Source organism: Carcharhinus amblyrhynchos, chromosome 20, assembly GCF_965287045.1.
Source record: "Carcharhinus amblyrhynchos chromosome 20, sCarAmb.v2.hapA, whole genome shotgun sequence".
NCBI lineage: Eukaryota > Metazoa > Chordata > Chondrichthyes > Carcharhiniformes > Carcharhinidae > Carcharhinus > Carcharhinus amblyrhynchos.
The window spans coordinates 25,900,858-25,914,845 of NC_137343.1; the positions used below are offsets into that span (position 1 = coordinate 25,900,858).

Here is a 13,988-nt window from a genome sequence, read left to right on the forward strand (position 1 = left end):
TGAGGTGTGTCTGGACCTCCCTGCTCACCACTAATGGATGGGCATCCACCTGAGAGACTGGGTGCCGCATCCATCTCTCACACTGGCAGTGACCTCCTGAGGCCATTGCGTGTGTGTGTGGGCTTGCAGGTCCGAACGCAACTCTAGGAAGGTAAGACCCTCTCCATAACCTGAAGACCTGCCTCCTCATTTGCATCCCAGCTCATGGCTGGTTAGAATTGCCAGGTTCGCATTGCGAACGGAAGAAATATTTCTTCTCTAATGTGATTTAGACTGAAATTCTCATTATGGACTAAAAGCAAATGAACTTTCTTTTTCTAATTACTCCCCAAGTCACATTGCCAGAGAGACAGTAAATGTGACCTTCATCGTTTAAAGTTCTGAGTAAACACTGATGCATTTTGATGATAGGCATGGGGTAACAGACCTGAGATCTTGGAACTTCTGAGAAATTCCAATACAATGCATTCATGCATTGTTCTCTCTTAATTTAGCAAGTGCACATGTCGCCCTGCCTCATGGCAAAAGACAAAGAGTAAGCCGAGGGCGTAGGTCAAAGTCTTAAAAGTAGAATCAGCTCTGACGCATAACATTTCTTTAACCTTGAGGAGTGCATACACATGCACACATTGTATCAGGGATCATAGCTTGACTCCAAATAGTTTCAAAACTGGTAGGGGTGGGCGTTTAGAGTACAGGCTACTAATTAATGCCCAAAGTAGGAATACATTTATTTTTATACTTTTCAAAGTGTATATATTGCACAGCTCATTGTCCCGAGCATTGTGTTCCTTCTGAAAGCGATACAAGTCTACAGCAATGGTAAGCATCTGTGTTTAAGCCATATTGTATTACATCGGAGGCCCACTAAGTAGTCTGTTCTAACATAGGGTGGGGAAAAGATGAGCAAAGGATCAAACAGAATAACAGTTTTAGCTGATTTTTATGTTGCGCTTTCAACAAGCTGCTATTTGCTGAAGGTATTTTTTAAATCAAGCAAGGTTTAAAAGGTAAATTGTGAAATAAGCTTTATGTAAAATATAAAAACATTAAAATTTTCCCATAGCCTCTGTAGTTAAGTTAGAAAATAACTGAATCACACAAACAGGCAAGGTCCAGATTTAATTCCAGTCTTAGCAGAATTAGTTGCTCTAAGCTAAAACAATGGCAGCAGTCCTCCAATTTATTATTACTAGTATTTTTAATTGTAGTAACAGGTAGGCTTACATTAACACCGCAATGATGTTACTGTGAAAATCCCCTGGTCACCACACTCCGGCACCTGTTCGGTATACTAAGGGAGAATTTAGCATGGCCAATGTACCTAACCAGCACATCTTTCGGACTGTGGGAGGAAACTGGAGCACCCAGAAGAAACCTATACAGACATGGAGAGAATGTGCAGACTCTGCACAGACAGTGACCCAAGCCAGGTATCGAACCCAGGTCCTTGGCACTGTGAGGCAGCAGTGCTAGCCATTGTGCCACCGTGCCACCTTGACTATAGCATCCTGAGGTTAAGCATGGACAAAAATCAACCCTGGTTTATTAAGTGACACACGGTCAGACTTGGGCTTAGCTTTTGACACTTGCTGTCTAAAGTCACATATCAAAATGCAAAAGTCCTGGTGCTGGTAAAATTGTAACTCACAAGTAATCAATTCTCCCAGGAAATGAACACAACAAATTAGCAGAAAATAAAGAGAGTAAAACATGAGTGTGATCCCATGCTGCTTTTATAGGAATTTGCAACAGGTTTACAGGATTCTGCATATAAAACTGTAAAATTTATGCTGTTTTCCATTTCTTAAAAAAATTTAATAAGGTCCTATTAAATAGATGATAAATCCTGTGAGGTTTTGTGGAGAGAGTTATATAATATAAAAGCCTGCCACAGTATAATTCTGGAGCAGTTTAAGGATGTTGCTGCTTATTGTACACTTTAAAATGTAAATTTCTAGGTTGAATACTGAGTTCCTTTCTACGCAATGGGTAAAGAGAAACTATGTCATAGTATAATTTATATTCAAGTAGTGGTACACTCATCCCTGAGTAAGAAGGTTATGGATTCAAGCCTTCACTTCAGAGTCTTGAGCACATTAACCAGGCTAATACTTCATTGCAGTGCTGATGGACAAACGTCTCATCAACTGAAGTCCCATCTGAACCAGTCAGATGGACATTTAAAAAAACCGTCTGGCATTATTCAAAGAACAGAGAAGTTCTTTTGGGTCCAAGTCACCAGTTATCCCTCCACTTCACCACCCAAACAACTCATCTGGTCATTTATCTCATTTCTGCTTGTGGAGCCTCAGTGTGTACAAATGGCTGCTACATTTTATTATATTACAACTATGACTGTGAAGGATTTTGGGAATATCCTCCAGTTGTGAAAGGTATGATATAATTGCATGTTTTTTCTTTGCATGTTGTAAAACAACACATTTTTATGGGGGAAAAAACAGCTTCATTATGATTAAATAATTCTAATTGCATAATGGAAGTGGTGATGATATAAGAGTTTTTCCAAGGGTTTTTTTTTCTCAGGTTACAAAATATGTTGTTTCTTACTGATTCAGTAAAACAATTGTAAAACTTTTTTTGGGGTATTGTATTTCTGTTGCACTTCTTTGAGAGACTACCTATAGCAATCATTGCAATGTTTGCATTTTTGCTGTATATTGTGAAATCCTCACTGATTTTTTTTTAAAAGAGGGCAATTACTAATTTACCAACTTACTTATTCTGTAGTTCTTAGTGGTAATTTTACTGGTCATCAGCCTGGTAATAAACACTAGAAAAAACTCAAAAGTAACTCATGCACAAAATGATGTTGAATTGGCAGCAGTATGCTGAGGTTCAGGTAAAGATGTTGAGACTAGGAGTATGTAATGAGGCAGCAATCCAAATGAGAGGTTCAGACTGTGCTGTCATAAGTTGCAGGAAAAAAATGGAGAAATGAAGAACAGCAAACCAGAGAGAATTTGAGACTATATTCATAGAATCCCTACAGTGCAGAAGGAGACCATTTGGCCCATTGGATCTGCATCGACTCTCCAACAGGTCACCCTACTCAGGTCCTGTCCCTAAAACCCCACGTATTTACCCCACTAATCCCCCTAACCTACACATTTAGGGACACTCAGGGGCAATTTAACATGGCCAATGCATCTAACCTGCACACCTTTGGACTGTGGGAGGAAACTCACACAGACAAGGGAAATGAGCATACTCCACACAGATAGTCACCAAGGCTGGAATCAAATCCAGGTCCCTGACATTCTGAGCCAACAGTGCAAACTACTGTGCCATCATGCTGCCTCATTCCATCCAATGGAGTTTTCATATTTACAATGTTCCTTAAAAGAAATCTAGAAAGACATTAAGCTGCGGGTTGGACTATGAAGAGAGGCTGAATAGACTGGGTTAGTACTCATTGGAGTTTAGAAGGATGAGGGGGGATCTTATAGAGACGTATAAGATAATGAAGGGGATGGATAGGGTAGAGGTAGAGAGATTCTTCCCGCTCAGAAAGGACAGCAGGACTAGAGGGCACAGCCTCAAGATAAGTGGGGGGGGGGCAGTTTAGAACGGAGTTGAGGAGGAACTTCTTCACTCAAAGGATGGTGAATCTCTGGAATTCTTTGTCTGTTGAAGTGGTAGAAGCTACCTCGCTAAATTTATTTAAGACACGGGTAGATAGGTTTTTGGTAGGCAAGGGAATTAAGGGTTATGGGAAGAAAGCGGGAAAGTGGAACTGAGTCACTTCAGATCAGCCATGATCTTATTGAATGGTGGGGCAGGCTCGAAGGGCTAGATGGCCTACTCCTGCTCCTATTTCTTATGTTCTTATGTTCAAAAGTATTGTCCAGTACCCCTGAAAATATGTATCTCCCAGGGCTGCCCTCACCCCCACCTTGAAGATGTGTCTTTGACAACTACATCTAGCCTTCTGGTCTACTGTACATAATAGGAGAGGGGTTCCCTGTCCTCCATTGGAAAGCCGTGAATGGAAAAGACAACAGCAGCCACCAATAATGTTCCTAAAGGGCTGCTCATAATTTTTATTGCTGCTCAACTTGTATGTGCCTTGTGCTGAGATTCTCTACAGCCATTTGTTGTACAGCCATTATGCCAAGGGAGGGAGCTCTTCTGCAGAGTTTTGAAGGCTTTAAAAGTCACCCCATCGAGCCTATGGCAATTCTTCGTAGAGCAATCCAATCAGTCCCATTCCTCCACTCAAATTTATTTCCCTCAAAAGCCAATCCAATTTCATTTTAAAATAATTAATCATCTCCATTTCCACCATCTTTATAAGCAACGAGTTCCAAAGGAGCTGAACAGAAGAGTTATGGCTATTTTTAGGGAATGGTAGAGACTGGAATGTGGTAGGATATATCTCCGAGCAATTTTCTGGCCCCTTCTGCTACAGATCTGACAAAAAGAAGATGAAGGAAAAAAGCAAAAACAAGAGTTGAATTTTCTTTTCAGCATGTTTTTTGATTGTTGGTCCACTTGTTAGATGTGAAGATTTTCACTGTCTAAAGTATAAGGTAATATGCTGTAGGATATAAATAAAACCATTAGTGTTATTGTGCTTGATGACTTTTCCAGTTACCTGTTTGTTTCTGATATACAATATGTCCATATTTGTCTAATTTACCCTTGTAGCAAGACTGCCACCACTTACTATTCCTAGTAAAGTATTAACAATGCAATTTTGTAAAACATAATTCGACCTTCTAAACCTATGCTGATCAGATTTTTTTTTTCAGTCTCCCAAGAAGGCTAGGAAGAAAATAGAGGGAGCGAACTCCAATGTGTTCTCTATGTTTGATCAGTCACAGATTCAGGAATTCAAGGAGGTAATTTTGTTGAGTCTACGTAACAAAAGGGATGCTCAAAATTTCATGAACCTGAAATGTTAACTCTATCTTCTTTTCTCCATAGATTTCATCTGACCTTCTAAGCATTTCCATCATTTTCTGTATTTATTTCAGATTTTCTGAATCTGCAGTATTTTCTTTTTTGTTTAATATCAGATAGGAAATTGCTTCGGGGTTTTTCTAAAGTCAGCGTGTTCTCAAAAAGGTAGATAAGGTGCCTCTTGTTTGGAAGTTAAGCAAGCAATTTGAGATACTGCTAAAGTCTTAAATTTGATCACTAATCATAACCGAGTTAGTTGCTATTAACTAGGGAAAATAAGGATGGCATAATTGGGTTATGTAGTCTGGTATTGAGAGTTCGTTTTTTTAAACCATTTTACAGTGATTTGTACTGTAAAGCAAAAGTGTGAATATTCTGGAAGCATTGGAAGAATTTTAATTGCATGATACCCATGATCACAACCTCCATAACATTGCTTCTCTCTGCCCCATCTCAGCTCGCCTAGCTTTGTTATCTTCAGATTTGATTATACTAAAGCTCTCCTTACTAGCCTCCCACCTTCCATCCTCCAGAAACATGAGCTAGCTCAAAGCTGTGCTATCCATATCCTCCCTAGTTTTAGTTTTATTTATTAGTGTCACATAAAGGCATACATTAACATTGCAATGAAGTTAGTGTGAAAATCTCCTAGTTGCCACACTCCGGTACCTGTTTGGGTACACTAAGGAAGAATTTAGCGTGGCCAATGCTCCTAACCAGCACATCTTTCAAACAGTGGGAAGAAATCAGAGCACCCAGAGGAAACCCACACAGACTCAGGGAGAACATGCAGACTCCACACAGACAGTAATCCAAGCTGAGAATCAAATCTGGGTCCCTGGCACTGTAAAACAACAGTACTAATCATTGTGCCACCTGTGCCATGCAGTGCTGCCCCAAGTCAAATTCACCAATCACTTGTGCTTGCGTATCTACATATAGGCTCTGGTTCCGCCAATGCCTCAACATTAAAATTCTCTTCCTTATTTTCAAATCCCTCAACAGCTTCACCTTGTTTGATTTCTGTAACTTCCTCTAGTCCTACAGTTTTCCAAGATCCTCTGTGCTCCACCAATTCTGGCCACTTGTGCATCTCAAGCTCCTTTTGTCCCACATTTGGCAGCTGCTGATATTCTAAGCAGTGAAATTCTCTTCCTAACCTCCTCCATTCTCTACTTTTCTAGCCTTCTTCAAGATATTCATTAAAAGCTATTTCTTTTATCTTTGTCACCTGTCTTAGTATCTCCTAATATGATTCAAATGTCCCACTTTTCCTGATAGTGTTCCCAGGAAACGCCTCTGGATGTTTTAAATACATTATATAAATGATAGTTGCTGTTGACTCTATAAAGCTGATTGCCACACAGTTGAGGTGCTGGAGAATGCACATGAGCAACGGAACCATTCCCATGTGAGTCAGCACTGAGGGGAAATAACAATACGATAGGAGAAAGATCTACAATGCATCACAGTTCATACAGTTTCATTTGTACAACCACTGAAGCAACTGGTAACCATTATTTATCACAATGAAAGAACTGGAGCTCAGAAATTACTGTTGGCAATATTAGTGGAAAGAGGCTTAACATATTAGTATATTATTCCTTAGTGCATATTTTTAAACTTAAAATAGGGTTATTTTAGGTAACTTAACACCTCAGATTAAATGATAAAGGAACGTCATATAAATTTGTTCAGAGTCTGCCTGCCAATACAGCCAATTGTAGTTTTAATATTTTCACTCTGATTGCAAACAGGACTTTCAAACTCCTTGCTCAATCACCGATGAACATTAATTTAGCCAAAAAACTTTGTATTTAGGTAATTTCACAAGTGGAAGACTTTTTCCACAGAGGCCATTGTGTAGGGTAATCCATGTGCATTTGATCACTGTGGGAGAGCATTCTGAAAAGCTGTCAGCGCCAACAGGTCTGCACCTGTAACCATTAGTTACTTACTCTGCTGAAGTTCCAAGACAGTCCTGTCAGCATGAACTAATGACTTTTGTAGTTAACCCTTTCAGTTTTACACAATACAACTCATCAGCACAGCCATAAAGGCAGAGATGTAATGGATTAGTTTCTTGTAACCTAGGTCAAATCAGCATCTGCAATTCTTTGCTCCTGCAAAATAATTGTGAGCTGCCAAGAAAGGTCTACTGTGGGTTTTCATGTTCATCCAGACCTAAGTTTCTCAGTGGAGACTGACACCATTACACTTAATTACAACTTACCTTTCTTTTTAAACCACTTCTATGCTTTACTGAATGAAACAACCAATATTAAATGACAGATATTGTTCTAAGTAAATATAATTCAGAAGGCAGAGTAACACTCAGGATTGGGAGACTGGTAACACCAATTTGAGGCAATGGGGATCATTTACTCTATTAACTATACAAAGAAAAATACAGCTGCATACCATTTCATTAGAAGTAACTAACTAAGTTAACCTTTCCTATGCCTTTCTGCTTTTCAGACAGCTTCTTGGAAATTCTGTGGAAATGAAAAGCTAACACCTTTCCCCTGAAATGTTTGTTACCTCCACACTAATTTTGACAAAACTAAAGGAGAGTAAAGAAACTTTCCTGATACAGAAATTTAACTCCTGTGTCGCCAGTGGATTTGGTCAATTTTATTCACGTATTATTGCATGTTTGTGATAATTTATTATCTAGTTCTTTACCATTGTGCTCTATGCTGCTATTTATAAAATCCAAGATGTGGCTGGCATTTTTAATTGTGGCTACAGCTACCTGTGCTCACACTGTCAGGGAATCTGCATCTGAACCTAAAGGGCTCTCCCTGTTCATCTGTACCCTTCAGCTTTTTGCATTGAGTACTTATGCCCATTCTTTGTGAAATGAGGGGAGTTACACATGTAGACCTGCGTATAATCATACCATAATGCAGAATGTTATGGCCCTTCTGAGTGGCCCATGAGGAAGACACTGCTTAAGGCTGTGGCCTTCCACAACAAATTAATGATGAATACTGACATAGGCTAAAACAAGGAGCACTTTGTCTACTTGTTCTGTCAAACAGGGAATGATGTATGGTGTAGGGCACCGAAACACTATATTAAATATGAGTCACTATTGAATCTGAAACGTAAGTTATAACCAAAGATACCAGTTTTTAATACTCTTATTGATTTTGCCTTGATGCCAGGCTTTCACAATAATGGATCAGAACAGGGATGGATTCATTGATAAGGCGGACCTTAGGGACACATTTGCCGCTCTGGGTTAGTTTCACTATTACAAACTGATTTTCACTGCTAAGGTCAAGAGACTGTTATTAATGGTTAGTAATCTATTCTACAGGCCGCCTCAACGTAAAAAATGAAGAACTGGATGAAATGCTTAAAGAGTCTGCAGGACCAATTAACTTTACAGTTTTTCTTACCATGTTTGGTGAAAAGCTTAAGGGTAAGTGATATTAATGAGTAGTTTACAAAAGAAAGCCACAGACTATTAGAATCATTGTAACTACAGAAGGGAAGAATTTAGCTGGCTTACCAATACAGTTGCTAATTTGCAACAAAAGGTCTAGGTAGATTTTGAGAACTAGAACAATTAATTCACAAAATTAGTTATGAACTTGGATTAGGATTTCTGTAGGTTTCTTCCAAGATTAATTTTACACATAAGGACAATAGGATAAAAGTTACTATGATACATTAGCAGTCATAAGAATGTAAGAACATAAGAAATAGGAGCAGGAGTAGGCCATCTAGCCCTTTGAGCCTGCCCCGCCATTCAATAAGATCATGGCTGATCTGAAGTGGATCAGCTCCACTTTCCCGCTTTCTCCCCATAACCCTTAATTCCCCTGTCTATCAGAAACCTATCTACCCGTGACTTAAATATATTCAGCAAGGTAGCCTCCACCACTTCAACGGGCAGAGAATTCCAGAGATTCACCACCCTTTTGAGTGAAGAAGTTCCTCCTCAACTCCGATCTAAACTGCACCCCCCCCTTATCTTGAGGCTGTGCCCTCTAGTCCTGCTATCCTTTCTAAGCAGGAAGAATCTCTCTACCTCTACCCTATCTATCCCTTTCATTATCTTATATACATCTCTATATGATCCCCCCTCAACCTTCTAAACTCTAACGAGTACGGTCAAATTCCTATTTGCCAATCATCCCTGATTTCTCTGACCTACGTGGATTCACAATCTCCAATTACCTCAAATTTAAAACTCTCATCCTTGTACTTAAATCTCTCCTAGGTTTTTTCCTCCCTATCTCTTTAACCTAACTCCAATGCTACAATATTCCATAACTCTCCAATCTTTTGACCCCCTGTGAAGCCAACCTCATTTTCAATCTAGCAGTTTAAAGTTGGGCATCCATATGACATAGAATTATATTCGACACATTAAAAAAGGGGCGACGTGGATAAGTTGGACTGAAGGGCCTGATTCCATGCTGTAAACCTCTATGACTCAATGTAACTTCATGGCCCAGCAGATCCTTTATGATACCATTACCATCAAGCCAGGGGACTTAACGTGGTTCAATGAGAAGTACAGAAAAATATATCAGGAGCAGCTCCATGCACACCCAAAAATGAGGTGCCAACCTGGAGGAACTATATACTGTAGCATACAGCCTATACTATGCTAGTATATAACATATAGCTATATATACTATATATATTACATAGTATATATATAATTATACGGGCAGAACTAGTGATCATATAAGCAATGGATCAGATCAAAGCTCTGCAGTGCTGTCACATCCAGTTGTGAGTAGTGGTGGACAATTTAGTAACTAACAGAATGAGGTGGTTTCATGAACATCCTGATTCATAATGATGTTGGAGTGCAGCACATCAATGCAAAAGACAAGACTGAAACACTTGCAACAATCTTTTGATTTATTATTGTCCCATGTATTAGTATATAGTGAAAAGTATCGCTTCTTGTTAGCCATACAGACAAACATACCAATCACAGGGAAAGAAAGGAGAGTACAGAATGTAATGTTACGGTCATAGCTAGGGTGTAGAGAAAATCAACTTAATATAAGGTAAGTCCATTCAAAGGTCTGATGGCAGCAAGGAATAAGCTGTTAAGAGATTGAATTAGAGCATCATTAGCATTGAGTTAATGATTCATTTCTGCCTCCTCCTTACGTCCCCAAAATCCAAGAAGTCATTCTTTACAGTTAATTAGATTCACTGAAGACTTGTGCTCCAGTACTAGCCAGGAATCGAGCCAAGTTGTTCCAATAGAACTACTACACTGGTATCTACCTGACAAAGTGGAAAAATGCCTATGTGTGTTCTGTCCACAAAAGCAGGACAAATCCAACCTGGCCAATTACCATCTCATCAGTCTACTCTCAGTCATCAGTAAATTGATAGAAGTGGTTGTTGACACCATTACTAAATGGCACTTATTCATCAATAACCTTCTCAATGACGCTCAAAGGCCAGTCAGCCCCATATCTCATTGCAGTCTTGTTCCATGCATAGCCAAAAGAGGTGAGGTGAAAGTGACTGCCTTTCACATCAAGGCAGCATTCACCTGAGTGTAGCACCAAGCAGCATCCTGACAAAATTGAAGTCAATGAGAATCAGACATAAAACATTCCACTTTCTGGAGTTATATCTGGCACAAAAGAAGATGGTTATGGCAAGTGGAAGACAATCATCTCAACCCTAAGACATTGCTACAGGACTTTCTCAGGTAGTGTCCGAAGCTCAACAATCTTCAGCTGTTTCACAAATAACTTTTCATTCATCATTAGGTCAGAAATACAAATAATCACTGATGGTTGCACTATATTCAGTTCAATTTGAAACCACTCAGATAATTAAGCAGTCCATACTCATATACAGCAAGGTCTGGGCTGATACATGGGAATTAACAGTTGCACCACAGGGAATGACCATCTCTAAAAAAAGAGAATCTAACCATCCCTCCTGTGCACTGCCGAGTCCCCCACCAACATCCTGTGGGTTTACCATTGACCAGAAATTTAACTAGTACAGCTGAATAAATACTGTGATTACAAGAACAGGTCAGAAGCTGGGTACCGTGTAACATGTGACTTATTTCCCAATTTCTCCAAAACTTCACCAATTATGAAGCACAAATCAGGAGTGCAATAGAATACTCTCTACTTGTCTGGATAAGTGCCTCCCAAATGCACAAAAAGCTCAACATCATTCAGAATGAAGCAATTCATTTGATTGGCACCCCACCTACCACCTTAATCATGGTTGCAGTGCCTACCATCTACAAGATGTACTGCAGGAGTTTGCCACAGCTGCTTCGATAGTACCTTTTGAACCCACAACTTTTCTTATTGAAAAGGACAAGGGCAGCAGTTGTAATGGGAACACCAAGCTCTCCTTCGAGCCACACAACAATCTGACTTCATATTGAGATCCCTTCATCATCACTGGATAAAAATCCTTGCCTAACAGCACCAAGACTGGTGGAGTTCAAAAATGACATGCACCATCACCTTCTCAAAGATAATTAAGGATGGGTAATAAATGTGGCCTTGCCAGTGATGAAGTTAAACTAGACCCCATCTTGGTGCCACCCATTAATACATGACTCTGGCCCTGTCAGTCAACTTAATCAAAATCCTACTCTGAAATCCCATGGAAAAACCAAATAAGCAAAAATGCATGGAGTCAGACTAAAACAAATGTGAATGAATTAAAACATAAATAAAAGTGATCAGATTAAAATTGATTTTTTCCAATTCCTGCATTGAGGTCATTGAAGTCCATTTCCACGGCTACCCAATTGATATGGGTTAACTAAGGCTACACCAGGGAAACTGAATTTGATTCAGTGTGGCTCAGTTTCGATCAGAGAGTGGTGGGAACATTTACTGTGCATTTTCCAGTGACTGATTAATGAAAGTCTGACAGAACCTCTCAATCAAGGGATGATGCAGAAAATAGCCAAATAACTTTGAAGATGGGAATATTTTAACTGCAGTTTATTGAATGTTACAACCCAACTGTGATATCTAAATAAAAATATTATCTTATACAATTTCCCAGGTACAGATCCAGAAGAGTCAATCTTAAATGCATTCAAAATATTTGATCCTGAAGGCAAGGGTGTATTAAGAAAGGATTAGTAAGTATATAACAGCTAATTTATGGTTTGTGCCTTGTACATATTTAACAATCCCAAATGTTTACATTTATTTAAACTCAATTTTTTTTTATTATTTTAGTATTGAGGAAGTATTGATGACCCAGGCTGAAAGATTTACCAAGGAAGAGGTAGGTTCATGAAAACAGTGTGTTATTTGAATAGGAAAATTTGATGAAGCAATTAAGGTAAACAAGTGACCATAAACTGGTCATTTTGAGATGGCTGTATTTATTTTTAAACTTTTTCTTATTTTCAATTCACGAATCTTAATTAGATTTTGACTTTCCTTACTTGATGAATATCTTTTGTAACTCATGTGGTATTCAAACCTGAAGAGCAAATTTGCAGAACTCTGTAACCTCCAAGGTGCTGCTGTTGCATAAGCCATTTTATCAACAATGATCAGTTGCTGAAGGTTTTTTAAAAATTAATTTATGGGATGTGGGCTAGACTAGCATTTATTGCCCATCTCTAATTGCCTTTGAGGGGGTTATAGTGAGCTGCCTTCTTGAACTTCTGCAGTTTCTCAGGTGTAGGTACACCCACATTACTGTAAGGGAGAGCGTTCCAGGATTTTGATCCAGTGATAGTGAAGGAACAGTGATAGGTGTCTAAGTCAGGATGATGAGTGACTTGGAGGGAAATCTCCAAATGGTGGTATTTCCAAGTACCTGCTGCTCTTGTCCTTCTAGATGGTAGTGATCATGGGTTTGAAAGGTGTTGCCTATGGAGCCTTGGTAAGTTCCTGCAGCCCACCTTGTAAATGATACATATGGCTGTCACTGTTCACTGGTGATGGAGGGATTGAATGTTTGTGGAAGGTGTAGCAATCAAATGAGTTGCTTTGACCTGGACAGTGTTGAACTTCTTGTTGTTGAAGCTGCACTCATCCATTGCTGACTTGTGCCTTGTAGATGGTGGACAAGTTTTGGGGAGTCAGAAGGAAAGTTACTCACCACAGGATTCTTAGCCTTTGACCTGCTCTGATAGCCACAGTATTTACATGGCTTGTTCAGTTCAGTTTCTGGTCAATGGTAACCCCAAGGATATTGATAGTGGAATGTTGTTTTTACTCCTAATTCAGAGGTTACACATCAAATTGGGAGACGGGTTCACATTTATTAAAAACAGCTTGTTATTTTGAATAAGGTGTCTTTATTGAGTTTCTCATTTGCAGCCACTGAGGTGCGTACATTACCATGTGAGTATATTCATCCATGTCTACATACTCTCATCCCTCAGTTAGTTCATATTGACATGCCCCTGCCTGTATCAGAAATAATACTGAGGCAGATGCAAGGAGGTGCAAGACACAACCGCACCTTTTTGTTCTCTGATGCCGTTTCCAAAGAAATGTGTGACTGAGCTACTTCAGAAATAACAGTCAAAAAGGAAACTTATGAAGAGATATTATCACACTTCAACATGGTAAAATATATTTGTTAGAAACTGTTAAACAGCCTTGGATCTTAGGTCTTCACGTTTCATTAACACTTCATATGTGAAATATCTTTCAGGTTGATCAGATGTTTACAGCTTTCCCTCCAGATGTAAGTGGTAACCTGGACTATAAGAACTTGGTACATATCATCACCCACGGAGAAGAGAAAGACCAAGAGTAACCAATTCTTTGCTACCTTCATGTCCATCTGCACCTTCCTTATTTCTTCCCTCTTTGAGTAAATGGCAACTGAATTATTCTTCCTGGCCTTCCTATATTTTCTTCATCCATGTGTAAAACATTATACTTTTTTCTTTCACAATTTGGGTACAAAAAGAATTAAGCTCTGTTTTTAAATTTCAGTAATATGGCTTATAGTGGGAGGTTTTTGTTGCACAGTGGTAATATTCCTGCCTCTGGGCCAGAAGCTCCAGGTTTAATTCCCACTTTAGGACTTGATGGCCAAGGAAGGTGCATTCATAA

The 13,988-nt window shown here is 39.2% G+C and overlaps 1 protein-coding gene across 2 annotated transcripts; it reads left to right on the forward strand.

Moving 5' to 3' along the window:
• The first annotated feature begins 715 nt into the window (after positions 1-715).
• Positions 716-13,764, forward strand: LOC145355845 (myosin regulatory light chain 2, ventricular/cardiac muscle isoform). 2 transcript variants are annotated; one of them, XM_080208271.1, is made up of 7 exons: positions 716-822; positions 4,776-4,865; positions 8,097-8,172; positions 8,252-8,356; positions 11,965-12,043; positions 12,144-12,192; positions 13,582-13,764. In XM_080208271.1, the coding sequence occupies exons 1-7, from the start codon at positions 820-822 to the stop codon at positions 13,684-13,686; spliced, it is 507 nt and encodes a 168-aa protein (XP_080064397.1). In that variant the 5' UTR covers positions 716-819; the 3' UTR covers positions 13,687-13,764. The 2 variants fall into 2 exon arrangements, with proteins under 2 accessions (XP_080064397.1, XP_080064398.1); XM_080208272.1 differs by lacking the exon at positions 716-822 and adding an exon at positions 2,200-2,396.
• The last annotated feature ends 224 nt before the right edge of the window (positions 13,765-13,988 follow it).

Bases quoted from the DNA above. Each gene is read 5' to 3' on its own strand.
- LOC145355845 (XM_080208271.1), top strand. The intron at 4,866-8,096 runs GTAATTTTGTTG...CCTTGATGCCAG, and splicing joins AGATTCAGGAATTCAAGGAG to GCTTTCACAATAATGGATCA. The intron at 8,173-8,251 runs GTTAGTTTCACT...TCTATTCTACAG, and splicing joins GGACACATTTGCCGCTCTGG to GCCGCCTCAACGTAAAAAAT.